The sequence below is a fragment of the Vicugna pacos genome, chromosome 6, assembly GCF_048564905.1.
Source record: "Vicugna pacos chromosome 6, VicPac4, whole genome shotgun sequence".
NCBI classification, from domain to species: domain Eukaryota; kingdom Metazoa; phylum Chordata; class Mammalia; order Artiodactyla; family Camelidae; genus Vicugna; species Vicugna pacos.
In genome coordinates, this window is record NC_132992.1 from 61,230,296 (window position 1) to 61,246,792 (window position 16,497).

The 16,497-nt window shown below is 40.0% G+C and overlaps 1 protein-coding gene across 1 annotated transcript in view; it reads left to right on the forward strand.

The window, feature by feature from the left end:
- Nucleotides 1-16,497, forward strand: part of PRKCH (protein kinase C eta) — a 205,664-nt gene that overhangs the window by 91,089 nt on the left and 98,078 nt on the right. Inside the window, exon 3 of the mRNA XM_006216558.4 lies at nucleotides 14,365-14,515. Coding sequence (XP_006216620.1) covers nucleotides 14,365-14,515 — 151 coding nt within the window. The remainder of the gene's footprint in view (nucleotides 1-14,364; nucleotides 14,516-16,497) is intronic.

The window sequence follows — 16,497 nt, forward strand, 5'->3', positions numbered from 1 at the left end:
TTAAAACCTAAGTCTATATTTGCTCTCCTCCCTGCCATCATGTATGTATAAAAAGTAGACATGAGCCCTAGTCTCTCTGAAGCCCTCAGTCTCGATTCAATCCTGGGTAGAAAGTTCTCAGGTGAACTCCATGGAACCGAATTTTCTCAACATGAGAAATAGTTGCTAACTTCTCCCCAAAAGTACACAGCTATATCAGAAAGCCATGGTTACAGATGGAAGACAAGTCAATTTTTAAAAAATAGACGAAAGATTTGTACAGACATTTTCTCGAAAGAAGAAATATGAATGGCCAATAAGCACATGAAGACACTCAGTAAAAAAAGTCAAAAAAAAAAAAAAGAGAAAAAGAAAACACACTTAACCTTTTTAGGCAGTAGAGTGTGAACGAAAAATACTGCAAACCATACCAATAAACAAAGAATGCTGAAACCATCAAGTCATCAGAGGTTGCCGCCACCCCCCAGTGGAGACAAGCCTGCAGCCCAGCCTTTGCAGCCACTCACAATGGTGCACTCTGAGCGGACTCAGAATGATAAAGGACAAGATACTGGCCCTAGAGAACTAGATGCTTGTCAAAGGAATGAATTCAATGAGCCCAAATGTTTGCTTCCTCCCATACATAGAAAAGCACTAAATTCTTTAACTTGAGATGCCTGGTTTTCTTTAAATAAAAAGTAATCTTTTATTGTTCCAGCTACCTGGTGTTTGTTGTAAAGCTCCTGTATATCATAGCTCCTCCCCTACCTCTTTGGAGCAGTCCCTCAGAGCGATCTGAGAGGCTGTCATCCCAGCTCGAGTCCTCCCGCCAAATAAAACATAATTGTCAACTTTTAGGCAGTGCATTTATTTCAGTCGACAAGGGAAATGCAAATGAAAACCAAAAGATACCACTAGAGTGGCTACAATTTAAAAAATCAACCACACTAAATGTGTGAGACTGTGGAGCACTACAAATTTTTGTATTGTTGGTGAGAGTGCACAATGGTACAACCAGTTAGAAAAATGGACGGGCACTTTGTTTTAGAACTAAGCACAGATCTGCCCTGTGACCCAGCAATTCTTCCCTTAGATATTTACCCAAGAGAAATGAAAGCTTAGCCCCGTGAATGGAAACCAGATGCCAACTATAGTATGATTCTGAACAACTGACGGGATGAAAGAGAATGTATTTGAGCTTGACATTTGAAATGTTTCCCTCTATCAGGGGTTCCCCGAGCAGACACCTAGAGCAGGGACTGGAATCCTACCGCACTGCTCAAGTCCTCAGTAAACGATATGTACATAATGAGTAAATGGCATTTGTTAGTTTTAAATCTGTGCTGGGAGATAGATAGATACAAGTACTTTTTTATACCCTCCAGGTGAAACAAACCTTTTATCGTTACACGGCCACTTCTTTTTATTTCTAGTAATACTATTTCCCTTACAGTGTATTTAATCTGATATTAATGTGGCTATTCTGCATTTCTTCTGGTTAGTATTTGCCTTGTGTTTTCTTTGATTTTTTACTTGCTAATTTTTTTTTTTACCTGTGTTTTAGGTTTGTGTCTTATAAATGGCAAGAAGTTACCTTTCTTCTTTGCAAAGTTGATTGATATTCTCCCCATCACCATCTCCACCAATTTCACTTTCCCCACATTCTGGTTTGGAAGCTAGAACCTCTTTATTTTTAATTGGCTATACTTTGGAATTTTCACACATCTGTGAAACAAAATCTAAAGTTGGCCACTACCTTAGCCTCCTACTGAGCAAATAAAGATCTTGAAATGCTTTGGTTCCAGCCACCTTCTCCCTGGCTCATGTGCAATTAATTGGTTGGTAGTTTAGATTTTTTACTTTCCTTTTGAAGCTCCGTTAACTAGACATTACTTACTTATTTCATCATTGTTTATAATTTTTGACTCACCATTTTCTTTTCCTCCTTCTTGAAGTACATCCTGTAAAAGTTTATTTAGTGAAGGTATTTGGTGGTGAACTGTCTCAGTTTTTGGAAACATCTTTCTTTTGTCCTCATTCTTGAAAGCCAGTTTCACTGGTAGCACAGACTCTTAAGAGTTAGAAGGAACTTGGTTGACCATGTGGCTCAGCCTTGTCCATTTCCTGAGAGAGCGCCTGCCAAGGGTCATACAGCTCTTCCAGGGTCCCTACGGCCCGCAAGATAAATACAGTGTCTTAGCCTGATACTGAAGATGCCCCTGCCTTGCTCCTGTTGTCTGCACTCCAGGATCCCCACCGTCTCTGCTACTTCCCTGTGGGAGGCTTTTGTATTTGGGGAAGTTGGATTTCTCATTGTTTCCCAACACCCATGTACCTGGGCTTGTGTCATTCTTCCCTAGCCTCTCTCTTTACTGTGGTCTAAGTTCTCCTGTTCCATCAAGGCCTAAATTAAATGCCGTCTCAGCCATGCAGCCTCTCCTGACCACCCCAGCCCTCAGTATCTCTTCCTGCCCCTTAATCCTCCAACACCGGTTGATTGCACTTAGCCACACTGCTTGATTGCACTTAGCCACACTGCTTGGTGCTTTTCATCTCTTGATAGCTTGTGTCTCCAGCTGCAATGTAAGCCCATCTGGATGAGTGGCCTCCAAACGTTTTTGATCAAGCCAAGTTCAGTGAACAACTATTGAGCATGCACCCCACATATATGTATATTTTCTTTAAAATTATATATATATCAATATATACACACACACACACACATACAGTTCTATTTATGTAGTACTATGTATGCTATAAACACAAAGTATCCAGAATTGAAATAAAGAATGTGAGAACCAAATCAGTGGAAGGTGCAGGAGTTTCTTCTGGCACCCCAACATCATGATTTGAGAGCCTTCGTGGAGTACTCTTGCCCAGCTGCTTGTGTTCTCAGCCCTACTAAATAGTAGGCATTGGGTAAATATTTGATGACGACGGCCAGTTACTAGGCATTAAAGTGACTAGGTCAGGAATATTAGGAATTTCTTGAACCTTGTATTCTCTCACTCTGGATGTTGGTACCTACTGTTTCCTCTTCATGCAACATTTTCCCCCATTGTTCCCATTGCACCTCCTCTTCCCTTGTTATGAAAGTCGTGGCATCACTATCCTTAAGAGAACCCATCTCTGGTTGTTCTGGGTAAGGCTCCTGCCCTCCCACGCTCCCGTGGAAATGTGTACTGTGCACGGCAGTAGTCATTTACAGTCTGTCTCCAGTGCTAGACTCAGATGTTGAAGGCATTACTGTACCTTGTTCACCATCATACCCTTACTTCCCGTCACAGTACCCAGCACTTAATAAAGTCTCAAAATTTGTCGGCTGAAGAAGCCTATGATGGAGAGGGGGGAAGAGGTTGTGTGTCCTTAGAGCCTATGAGGGGACCAAGGTCATAGCAAAAGATGACCTGCCCTTTAGTGTCCAAAATGGGGCAGAATACCTCTTTGCCCCCAGAGTGATCTGTAACTTGAATGACAGTTTAGGGTTGAGAGGTCTGTTGCCCTATATTTCCCAGTGGAATCCTAGCAGTTGGTTGAATTATGTATTTAGACTGTGTTTACCAGATTATGATAAAGCGCTAAACTAAGATGTCCAGACTTTGGCTAATGTGATGTGATGAGCTGGTCCTAAATATTTTGGAAGACAAAGGCATTCATCAGCCTTACCCAGCTATTTGATGTGTTCTTATATACATCTCTACTTTTTCTGGAAAGGCGTGAACACTTATTCAAGGATGTAGACTGCATTATTTATGGTAAGAAAGAAAGAACCCTTTAAATGGATTTTAAGGAAAGAGAATCCATTTGTCTTTGACTAGTGGAATGTTCTCTTTCTGGTGGCCCAGGGATAACAACAGTAGATCTTGACGACAGGAATTTACTGCAAATCCAAAACTGTATTTTCATCAGTGGGTTCAATCCCTGTCAGTACCAAACCTTTGTTTATATATATATATTTTAAGTTCATCTCTTTTAAATTTTAAATTTCCTTTTTGAGGCATAAAACAATTGTCAAATAAACAAAAAAGCCAACCTGATAGCCAAATATATGCTTCTAAGTTGTTAGCCTCTAACAGGAGGTGACCAGATGATGTAAGTGACATTTGATTAAAGCAGTGGTCTCCCCCACTTTTTTGAACTATTAAATAAAGCTGGCTGAGGTGCAGAGCCCTGGCATCAGTGTTGCAGGAGGTTTGGTTATGTGATAAAGGTGTTGTACCTTCCGTGTTAGGTTTTGAATTAGTCTGTTTGCAATAAGCAATGATGCAGTGGTTTTAAAAATCGTGTTGAATCAGCAACATGGAGGAACAGCATTGCTTTCATTCCAGCCATGTAGCTGGAAAAGGAAATGATTAGGCATCATACTCCTCCTGGCTAATATCCTGCAAAGTTTTTTAAAAATCATGAAATCAGACCTTGAGAGCTTAGAAGGGACTTCAGAAGTCTGCTAGTGGAAAAGGGAAAAAGAAAGGGAAGTGGAATTAGCCAAACTAAAGAGCAGGATTCTTTTAGTTCTCAGCAGGAAACACATGTTTATCTGGAAAAGATTTTGGTTGGACAGATTGTTTGTATAAGAATCTTTTTTGTGAGGAAGGAAGACCAACCTGAGCTTGGAGACTGGGGTGGGGGTGGAGCAGTCTTGAAGCTTCTAGTGAATGAGAGGAAACAGGGAGATTTCAAATAGGGAAACTGCTTTCACAAGGATGATATGCTAATGCTATTAGCTTGCTTAAAGTTAGTCATGCTGTATATTCATTTTGTAAGAGATGATTAAATGATAATATTAGCATTCATTGCTATAAAAACAAATAGTAACTTTTTAAAAGATAGGAAAAACTTATGTCCAGGCTAAAACCTGCACACGGATGTTCGTAGCAGCTTTCTTCATAATCGCCAAAACTTGGAAGCAGCCAAGATATTCCTCAGTAGGTGAAAGGATAAACTGCACTACACCTGGACAATGGAATATTGTTCAGTGCTAAAAAGAAACGTGCTATCAGTCCATTAAAAGATAGGGAGGAACCTTAAATGCGTATTAGTAAGCGAAAGAAGCCGATCTGAGAAGGCTGCCTACTGTGTGTTTCCCACTATGTGACATTCTTTAAAAGGCAAACTATGGAGATAAAAAATCAGCGGTTGCCAGAGGTGGAGGGAGGGGAGGAGAAGAATAGGGAGAGCACAGAGGAATTTTAGAGCAGTAAAAATACTCTGTATGACATTATAATGATATTATAATGATGAATGTATCGTTATACATTTGTCCAAACCCATAGACTATACAATACTAGGAGCGAACCCTACAGTAAACTATGTACTTTGGGCGATTATGATGTGTCAGTGCAGGTTTATCCTTGGTAACAAATATACCTATTCTGGTGAGTGATACTGATAATGGGGAGGCTGTGCCTGTGAAGGGTGAGGTACATATGGGAAACCTCAGTACCTCCTCTCAATTCTGTTGTAAACCTAAAGCTGCTCTGAAAAATACAGTCTTTAAAAATATATGGAAAGATGTTTTGATTAGAAAATAGTTAGCAAACTAGCACAAAGAGTACGACACCACTTACATAAGATTTTATCTCTGTATGTTGTATATGTTTGATATGTTCACCAAAATTTTTAGTGATTATTTGTATAGTAAGATTGAAGATAATTTTCAAAAAGAATTTTTAAAAAATTTTTTCTATAGCAATCATATATTATCTTTATAAACAATAACAACAAAGGAGCAAAAAAAAAGATAATTGTTGCTTATCCTCTGACATGTGAAACCACATCATGGCTTCATGGTCCTCTTAAGTTAGGTTCAAAAGGTTGTCAGGGGAACAGGAGGCACCATAAATGGGACATTTTCTCCCCAGTTAAATTTACTAATGAATGATAAAAGAAAAATTGCCAGATAACTGGAAAATGCTTCCATTTTTAAGCATATAAAACTGATACTTTAAGCTTAGAGTTGTGGATAATGCCATTTTGAGATATTTTGCAGACAGTCAGGATGACAGTGAGAGGAATGATGGGGACATACCTCCAATGATCCAATACAGATTTGAAGGCACAGAAACACATTTCCTCTTCGTACTGAGAGCTGGTGGTGGTGATCCACTGAGCAGTGTTTAATTTTCATTAAAAAAAAAACCTGAAGAATGAAAGAGTGGCAGCTGGAAGTCTATTTATGGATGAAATCAGTGGAGGGAAATGAAATACTTGTAGTATCATACCAACAGAGTAGAAATTCTTACCATTTTTTGTAGAGGGGAATTGTAGGATTCTTACATTTGATCATGGGGAGCAAGAGGGACATTGCTGTCATTAAATTATGTGCGCAGAATAGAGTTGGCACAATAATGTTGAAGACTGCTATTGTAGAATTTTCTGTTTATACTTCACCTCATTCCACCAACGGTTTGAAGCAGCTTCTTGGGGATGTCTTGAAGAGATGCTGAGACGCTACTTAGAAATAAGTTTAATAATTAGAAGCCGGGGTAGAGCTGCAGATTTGGAATTCCTCAGTACACAGGCAATAGTTAGAGGTCAAGAGATCTTATGAGTCTTGGAGAAAATGAGTGAGCTCCCAGAAAGACCAGAAGAATGGCGTGCAAAGAGCTTTGGGACACACATATGTTTCAGGATTGAGTGGAAGAGAACAGCTGGTGAGGGAGGCTAAGGAGGAGAAGTTGTGGAGTCAGAGGTGCCAGATGTTGTAGGTGCCACGGTACATTTCTTCTAGGACTGAGAAGGAGAGTTTTTAGTTTGGACTGTACTCAAAGATACTAGAGGTGGAGAAGATAAGAAAGGGGCGAGGGGACGATGGGAGATCAGGGTCTCTTCTGACAACAGTGTGGGGAGGGGCCCTTCCCACAGCTCCTGATGGATTGGTCCCATTTCAGATGGTCAGATCCAGAAGTTCTGTTGCTTCTCTTTCTTATGTTGTCCATGGTAACAAATGTACCTAATCTGGTGCATTGGAGGAATGGATGAGGATGGGCTTGGCTTTCATAGTGCGATGAGCCATGAGTCCTGTGAGAGCGTCAGGCTAGTTACACGTTATTTTTCCCTCCTCCTCTTGGCAATGATAGCTGTCCCCATGGGTTGATGAAGGCTGGGCTTCCTCAGAGGGAGCCAAGTCCCTAAGAAACACCTGAGTATAGTCCCTGTGGAGCCTGGTCTCACAATACATTGACTCTAATCACTCGATCTGAATTCAGAAATATCTATGAGTCATGTGGTTAAGCTCTTTCCAGAACACAGAAGATGCTGTCCTCCTCAGTGCCTCGTGGGGGCCTTTGCTTGCCATGTAGAATACCAACACCCTTTGTCACAGCCATTGTCACTGGTGCTGGCTCAAATTGCCTGAATCCTGTCCCTATCCTGATTCACCAGGTTCTCCTTCCTCTTTTCTAAACAGCTGCTAATCTCAGCCCATTTATGAAGTCTTCCTCAATCAGAGGACCAGGTACACAACTCCTGCAGTTCTCTTTTCACACTACGCCCACTAAATGTTCTCACCCACTGGTGGTGTGTACGTGTGAAGACTCACTGAAGTTCTGTATTTGCTTAATACCTGTGCTAATCGTTTTCTGCTTATCTCATTATTGGCTCAGTCAGGAATCATCTAAGTTTAAGTTCTTAAGCATCATTTTTACGCACACAGTGCTGTGATCAGATGGTTGCTTACTGCATGTTTGATAACACCCAGTAAAAATCTCTGACTACCTTAGCGTACTACCTTCCAGGGGTATGTCTTACAGACAGAAACAACATAATAGTCTCTGGTTCTTTCTTGGCTAGTAACTTTGGGTTAACACTCAGGTTTTCCTGTTTGTTTTTGTCACAGTTAGACCTTCCCTTGTGCACACATGATAAAACAAGTATCTCAGGAAGAAGAAAAAAAACATTTGATAGCATTACTCAGTAGTTCAACATGGCAGACAGGGGCTGGCGCCCCACTGCTATCGTTGCTGCTTGACCTCATTTAACCTTCCTGTTAGTTTGTTTCCTCACCAGAAAATGTATGACTTTCCAGGGATTCCAGGAGGTCCAGTGTTCATAGTGTGAGTAAAGGCCAAAGTGCAGTGCAGTGTTACCCAGAAGGTCTGCGGCCAAAATCCAGGGCAGAGGATTCTGGGGGTGGGTCTGGTACTAGCTTGCTGGCTGAACCCTGGGGCGTATTACTCCTCTAGGTGAGTGCTTCCTAGGTGTTGATTCTTCTTCTTGTTGAATTCAGTCAATTAGGTGATTGAATGAAAATCCTTCCTATTCCTTGCACTCTCTGGTAGTTAGAAGTAAGAGTGTTAACCACAATTATAATAGGTAACACTTAGTTGCTACCTGCCAGGTACTTTTCTAATGATGTTACACTTATTATCTCAACAAGCCCTCAAAATGGCCTTTGAGGAGGGTCCTCTAGTGCTTCATGTTCTACAAATGAGGAAACTGAGGCACAGGAGACTAAACGACTTGCCCAAGGTCACCGAGTTGATGAGGGGGAGAAGCAGGATTCAGGTCCAGGCTCCAGATTCTGGGCTCTCAGCCACCGCGCTCTGCCTGTCATGTGTAAAGGCTGCCCACCCTCCTCTGCACAGCCTCGCAAAGACCAGTAAACCAAGTATTGTTGCTGGTAAGCAAATTCAACTTAAATTGCATTCTACACTAAATCAAAAATACTCCTGTATGCACTTTTTTGATCAATAAACCTAAAAATTAGAAAGTGCCATGCTAGAGATGTTCTCTCTGATTTCAAAAACTGGGAGCTATGATCGATGCTTTTGGCTCACCTCAGACTGTTTCAGAAGTACCTTCAATACGGACGTCTATGACTGGAGTATAAAACCTTAAATTCAGGTAGGTAGAGCAGAAGAGGAAAAAGGATCAAATATTTACTGTTTTTGAGATAAAGTAAAGACAGTTTTACAGAGGCTTCAGAGAGCCACTCCTTCCCCACAGAGCCTCACGTCAGCAACACAAGTTTCAGACCAGCACAGCTTTTTGCGATTAAAAACTTACCCTGGGGTGGTTTGGTGGCTCTTGGTCCCCTGTGCCTTCTAATATTCTGGAAGAGTGTGTGGGATGACAATCGGATTTTATGAAAAACAGTTTTCTTCCAAAGTAGTTCATATTCGTTATTTTTGATATAATTATTCTCCACCCTGTGGTTGGGAGGACTTGTCGAAACTCACTCAGTGTGAGACAGGTGGGGGCTGCAGGCCTGCCCACCTCCGGAGGCTGGCTTGTGAGTGGCCTTGCTGGGGCACCGAGCCAGCTGCCTGTTTACTTAGAGGCATTGATCACCTCGGGAGCAAAACAGGAGTTGTAATGCAAGTTTTGCCTGCAAAGCACGTTAGGATTTCTTGACATATTCTACTAACATGTGATCTGAAAGATGTCTCAAAGCCCAGGTTGGTTAAAGGCACAACAGGATTGAAGAGTCTTTTTTAGTCTTTCTAACTCAGTCCTAAGTCAACAGGAGGCCGTACAAGCAATGAGGAAGCTGCCTCTGACCTCTGATTGTAGTGTGGGGGTTGAGTCTGTTCTCAGGGGAACAGAGTGCAGTCCAAGGGCTCGTTCTTCCTGAGCGAGCATCCATCAAGGGAACGGTGACAGCGAAAGCCATATGAAGCCATGGGGACCCCAGCTTTCTTAAATGACTTCAGTTTCTTGCAGATTCCCAGGTGCATATGAGTGTGTGTGTGTTTGCTTTTCAAACAAAAAGAGGCACATGTGCAGAAGAATACAGGAAAGAGATGAATGCAGTTTAGTTAAAGTGACCTCATGTGAGGTGTTGTGAGGCACCTGGGAGAAAGAGGTGAAGGAGACACAGCCCCTGGTGTCATGGGATGAAGGAGAAGATGGGGGTGTGCTCCCAGGTTGCTATGGGAACAGGGTGGGGAGGAGCATTTCGCCCTGATTCAGAATTTGGGGGCAGCTAGTTAGTCTCTGAGTCAAACCAGAAAGTCTTAAGTAATTTAAGAAAAAGAGGGACGAGCATCCCAGGAGGGGTGAAAGGTTGACGTGAAGGCATTAGGGGTTGATCAACTTGGTAGACAACTACAAGCAGTTTTTTCCTGTGTCCTTCTGGCCATAATGAATCACCTGGAAAATTCATAGTTCAGGCTAGTGCCATGGTAATAGCTGTTGAGGGGAGGAAAAAAAGGATTCAATTTATGAAATATTAACATTGCAAGTGAGATGCCCTTTTAACTAATCTTTTTAGTATTAAGGGATTAAGTAAGTAAATTATTGGTAATTAGACCCCCCAGGGGGAATTTAATTTGCATCTAGATGTGGTAAGTATTTAGTAATTCAAGTTTTGCTTTGAGCTGGGTCTTAGGTTGGTGATAATGTAGACCAGACATACGATGATATCATTAGGTGAAATTTCATCCATGTCAACAAAGGAGCATTAAAATCTGTTTATTTTGTGGTTACTAAATGGCTTCTAGAAGTATTGTGGAAGAGAGAAGCAGAGGGACTTCTGTGCTTCTGTGACCCTTATCTAAAATTGTAAGACCCTCTCAGGAATATTGATTATGATACTACCCCTGTAGGGCTGAGGACAGGGGTACATTTTAATCTTCTTTAGATGGACAGGAAACCTGAGAATGAAAGTAATTAGGCTGCTTGCCAAAGATTTTACACACACACCCCCCAAAACAAAAACTAAAGCAAGTACAATTCTAACTGTGCTGGAGCCTCTAAAGAACTGGTGTCTTAGCCAAATTTATTTTGACTTTTTCTGCATTTTATTCCTTGAGATTTCTTGGGTTGGTGATAATTTTTACTACTAAAAAGAGTATAGCACTTGATATCTATGTAGCATACATTCTTGCTTTCTGGTATTTTTTATATAAATAATCCTAGAAGTTGAATTGTTGCATGAAAGGAAACACTTGGACATACTACATAATACTTGGACAAAGGTGACAAAAACACTAAGTCAAAAGGATCTGTACCCCGACATTCACAGCAGCATTATTTACAATAGCCAAGACATGGAATCAACCGAAGTGTCTATTGATGGATGAATGGATGAAGAAGTGTGGTGTATACACACAATGGAATATTGGCTATAAAAAAAATGAGGAAATCCTACCACTTACGTCAACATGGGTGGATCTTGAAGACATTATGCTAAGTGAAATAAGTCAGACAGAGAATGACAAATACTGTATGATCTAAAAAACAAACAGAAAAACCAAAACAACAACTCATAGAAAAAGAGATCGGATTTGTGGTTACCAGAGGCGGGGAGTAGGGGGAGGAGGAACTGGAGGAAGGTGGTCAAAAGGCACAAACTTCCAGTTTTGAGATAAATAAGTACCAGGGATGTAATGTACAACATGGTGACTACAGCTAACATTGCTGTATGATATGTAGAGAAGTTAACAGAGTAAATCCTAAGAGTTCTCATCACAAGGAGAAAATATATTTTCCCTTCTTTCTTTTTTACTGTATCTATCTGAGAAGATGAATGTTAGCTGAACCTATTGTGGCAATCATTTCACAATATATATAAATCAAACCATCATGCGGGTACAACTTAAACTTATATAGTGAAGTATGTCAATTATTTCTCAATAAAACTGGGAGGAAAAAAACTTTGACAGATACTGTCAAATTGGTCACCAGAAGAAATTGTTCTTGAGATAGCTGTGTGTGTTGAATGCTACCTTGTGCCTAGTGCTGCTCAAAAATATTTTTAATGTATTGAATTGTTCAGCCCTTGGGGAAAAAACCTATGGAGAAAGCACTACCTGGTTTACAGATGGGAACACTGAGGCTTAGCAGGCAGGATAAATAGAGCCTGAAGCTGGCGGGGCCAGGACCAGAGTCCAGTTTATTGGTAGGAGCGCCAGCACAGGTTGGAGGTGCCCATTTCCCCACACTGCTGTAAGAACGGGCCTACTAACTATCTTCACAAGTATTTGCCAGTTTAAGAGTTAAAATGTCATTTACCTCTTGTTTCTTCAGTGTCTATCTTGGATAGGATTGGACATCTTGGCATGTTTATCGTCTGTTTGCATTTACAGTTTTATGAATTGCCACATCTTCTGCCCCATTTTTACTAGATTGTTTATCCTTTTTTCTTAATGATTTATACATATTATAAATTGTAACCCTTTGTCGTGTGTGATGTGTGCAAATCCTTTTCACCCCAGTTTGTTTCTTTCCAGTCTATTTTGTGACTTTTCACAATAGGACTTTAAATTTCATACATTGCAAATCTGTGGATCTTTTATGGCTGTAGAATCTTGTTAATCCTCATCCCATCCTAGGAGTATATTTTCTTCCTGTGTTTTTTCTTTCTGTAATTTCCATCTTAACATTTATCTGAGATTATTTTGGTGTAAGGAGTGAGCTAAAGAGGTTTCCCAAAAGGCTCTCTAGTTGTCTAAACACCATTCATTGAATAATTCCTCTTTTCCCACTGTTTTGAACCACATTCTCTTTCAGCCAAATTGGTTTCTAGCTTTGGACTCTTCTTGAGTTGGTAGAGCACTGCTTGAATTATTGTAGTTTTAGAATATGTTTTAACATGTAGAGCAGGTTCTCCCTCATTAAAATTTTTGGACAGTTTTTAAATATTTGTGATACCCAAAAACTTCAAAAAAAATTTCAAGTTAAAAACATCCTTGAGGAATGTTGATTGAAATTTTGTTGAACGTAGAGATTGGAAACGATTGACAGCTTTATATTGTTAAGTATTCCTATCTAAGAACTGCAATTCTATATATCTTTTCATATTCTTCAGTTGTTTGTATAGTCTTTTTCATAGAAATTTTGCACTTCTTCTGATAAAGCATTTCTTAGTTGGGGTTTTGTAGCTGTATGAATAGGATTTTTAAAATTATATATTCTAATCCGTTCTTTTGATACACTAAATTCCTTGACTTTTAGTGATTTATTATTATCCATCATACTGAACTCTTTTTTTTTTTTTAAACAGATTAGGTTGAATTCTCCTGCGTTTTCTAGTCATGTATTCAACAGCTCCAAATAATGGTGTCTTTGCCACCTCTTCCCAATAGTTTTATCTTTCTTTCTTTTTTTTTTTCTTTCTAACAGTTTTGGCAAGTACTTTCAGAATAATATTAATAATAATGGTGATAATTGGTCTTATTTGTTCTTAACTATTACAGGAATTTTTTTTTTAATTTATCATTCCGCTTGATGCTTTTGACCTGTGAGATCATGTGTTAATCATGCCAAGGAGACAATCTTCTAGTCTTTTCAAAAGGATTTTTTATTGGATCATAAGTTAAATTTTATCAAGTGCCTTTTCAACATCTGTTGAGACTGTGGTTCTTTTACCTATTAATAGAATAAGCTACAATAGATTTTGTAATAATATACACATTGTTACGCTCCTGAGAAAATTCCCACTTGGTCACAGTGAGTTTTTCTTTTAAGCTAATTCTGGGTAAGAAGTTTCTAGTTATTTGAGTGTAATTGCTACTGGGAAAAGTCTATGTAAAATGTATACTTCAAAGTGAGATGTAGCTTTTTAAAACCTTTATCAGTTTCTTCCCCCAAATTAGACTATTTGGTTTATGTAACTCTTACTCAAGTAATTTTGATCATTCATATTTTTATGGAAATCGTCTGTTTCTTCCAGATTTTAAAATTCATTAGCAAATTATTTTTACATGATTCCTTTAATTTCCTTTGCAGTAGTGATTTCATTTAAAAGCATTATTGAAGAAGAAATCTTTATTTTATAATCACATGTCTCTGCCTACACTGGAAAAGTTCTAGAATAATTATGTGGAAGACATCATTTACCATCTCTAAATGGTGCATAGTTTTCAGAGATTAAGAGTCACTATTTTTAGAACATGAGATTAGAAAAGGAATTTGGCACGTACTCACAGTTAATTTCTGCCTATTCCAGGGTAACAGAGGTGGTGCTGGGACTGATGCTTTAGGCAGGGTTCTCACTGTCGGTGTTGGGGGCAGTTCCCTTACTCAATTTGCGAGGATACCAGAATGACAGGGGAGTAATGAGGAGCCCTGTTTGCCAGCCACTTGTTAACAGCCAGTCGATGAACCTGAGGTCCTAGGCAGCTGGACAGGGGTTAGGCGACCATGCTGCTGACACACACCGGAGCATGGGAACCCTGGGGAATCCATGCTCTGTGCTGGGGAGGCTGGCCCAAGGCAGTCAGTTACAACCAGGCAATGGGGATCTCAGGGTTAACGTAGGTCTAACTTTAAAAATTGAGTCCTAAGGTCACTAGGAAAGCATGATGGTTTTCCTGGGGTGTTTTGCATCTTGAAGAAAGAAAAAACAATTTGGGGAGTGTTTGAGCTGCCAGACTTTCTCATACATTAGGTGCAGGTAGATTCATTACGAATTATTCCTTTTTCCCTGCTTTTAATATACAGCGACTCTCCAGAGGGACAGACTCTTCAAACATTTTACCAGGAAGCGCCAAAGGGCTATGCGAAGGCGAGTCCACCAGATCAACGGACACAAGTTCATGGCCACATACCTGAGGCAGCCCACCTACTGCTCTCACTGCAGGGAGTTCATCTGGTAAGAGATCCCCTGGCTTCTCTCCTCCTAAGAGCTGAGACTTCTCTGGTTGTGTGTGATTTCAGGACAAAGCATGATTGTTAAGAATTGTTTTAGAATCTGATTTTTTTCCCTCTTCTTCTAATATGTTGACCTAGAAATTTTAATCCCCAGTGGAAAAAAAGATGACAGTTCACAGATTAAGTTTTAGATATTACCTCTTTTTCCAATCATTTTGGTAAAGGTGCTAATGGCTCATGAGCTGGTTAAAAAGCACTAATTAGAGGGAAAGGCTAATGAGTTAATAAATAATCTGCCCCTGAGGAGGAAAGAAATATCAAGGATATTGTTTTAAGAAGGCATGAATCACGGTGAGTTATGGAAAATAATCACAGCGAATAAACTAACTAAGCACACAGTAGTCTTCAGCCTTATGGTATGTAGCCAAAGGTAATAGCTTTCAGTGATAACATACTGTAATCCCTGGCATTTAAGAATTAAGGTAATTAATAGTTGAGAAATTCTAGATGATCTGGGGCAACATCTTACCATGCACATCACTCAAGCTTTTAGTCTCTGTGGCAAATCTAAAATGTAAAATAAATTTTAGTAATAGTTGCCTTCAATTAGAGGTGACATTAAACATACTTATTTGGAGAGAGAAGGAAGAAATAGACCCTCACACACACAGAACGTGCACATATACACCCCCATCTCAGCAGGAGAAAACAGTTTCGTGTCTGCAATGTCAAAGGAGATCTATGTTTTTGTTGCAAATTTTAGTCATTTTGTTGAAGGCAGAAACACTTGGTTCAGATTAATTTCTGAATATTGATCAATTGCTTTGTATTTTTGTGTATGTGTGATTACTTTGGATTTTATACCTTTTAGTGGTCAGAATCCAGGCTTAGTTTGGGTTTCTGGCACTTTTAACCAAGAATAGAGTCTTGTCTAAACCAGAGGCCCTCAACTGTATGAAGCCTACAGCTGTAGTCTTTAGGAAAAAGTTCCTGTTCCATTTTTTAATAAAAAATCAGAAGCTCTGGCAACTTTGAGCCCATTTTCCTTCTTGGAAGCTGTCAGCCTGCTCCCTTTAGCTGTAGTTCCACCTCTCGCTGGGTTTGCCTGACCGGAGGGTGACTGTCCGTTGCTGTGTATTACACATCACAGCGTTTTGCTCCCCTCTTCATGTGACCTGCCTGCCCCTGTAGGCAACTGTGGTGACAACCTGTGATCTCAGCTAATGCTCTTAATGGAAACTTACTTGATAGTTTCACCAGAATTTTTTCCACCAAGGAAACTTTAACTCCCACCTAAGCAGCCGTGTGACAGATACACACACACACACACACACACACACACAATACTGGTCTGTGTTTTACATATCTGGCGTTCAGTCTTATCACCAACTACATGTGTGTACCTAGACAAGTCATAACCCAGCAGTGTCTCCACAGTTGCAAATAGAGACAATATTATTTTGTTTATATAATATATAAAGTAAAATACATAATTTTATATAATATATAAAATAATAAAATATGTAATTTTATATAGTAAACATTTATATGCACTTAGAGTATGAGGCACTATTCTAAGTGTTTTATATATCAACTCCTTTTATCTGCATGATAACCCCATGGAGTAGGAACTGTTATCATTATCCCTCTTTATAGATTAGGAAACAGCAGCTCAAAAAAGTTAATAACTTGCCCCGAGTCAGGTCCAGGCCATCTGGTTTCAGGATCTACGTTCTAGGCCATCCTATCATGTCTGCTGCCTCCCAGGAGTTTTGTGAGGATTAAATGAGATGGTCCAGGTCAGCTGCTTGGCTCAGTGCCTGGCGCATCCTGCAGGCTTAGTAAGCTGTGCTTTTTGTTAGTGAGAATGAGGATCATATCAGCATCACTCAGAGACTGTGTCTGGGAGAGACAGAGATGGAAGATGGGGGCACGGTGGGCGTATTGTGGCCCTACTTCTCCTCCCTGGTGGACTCCGGAGTG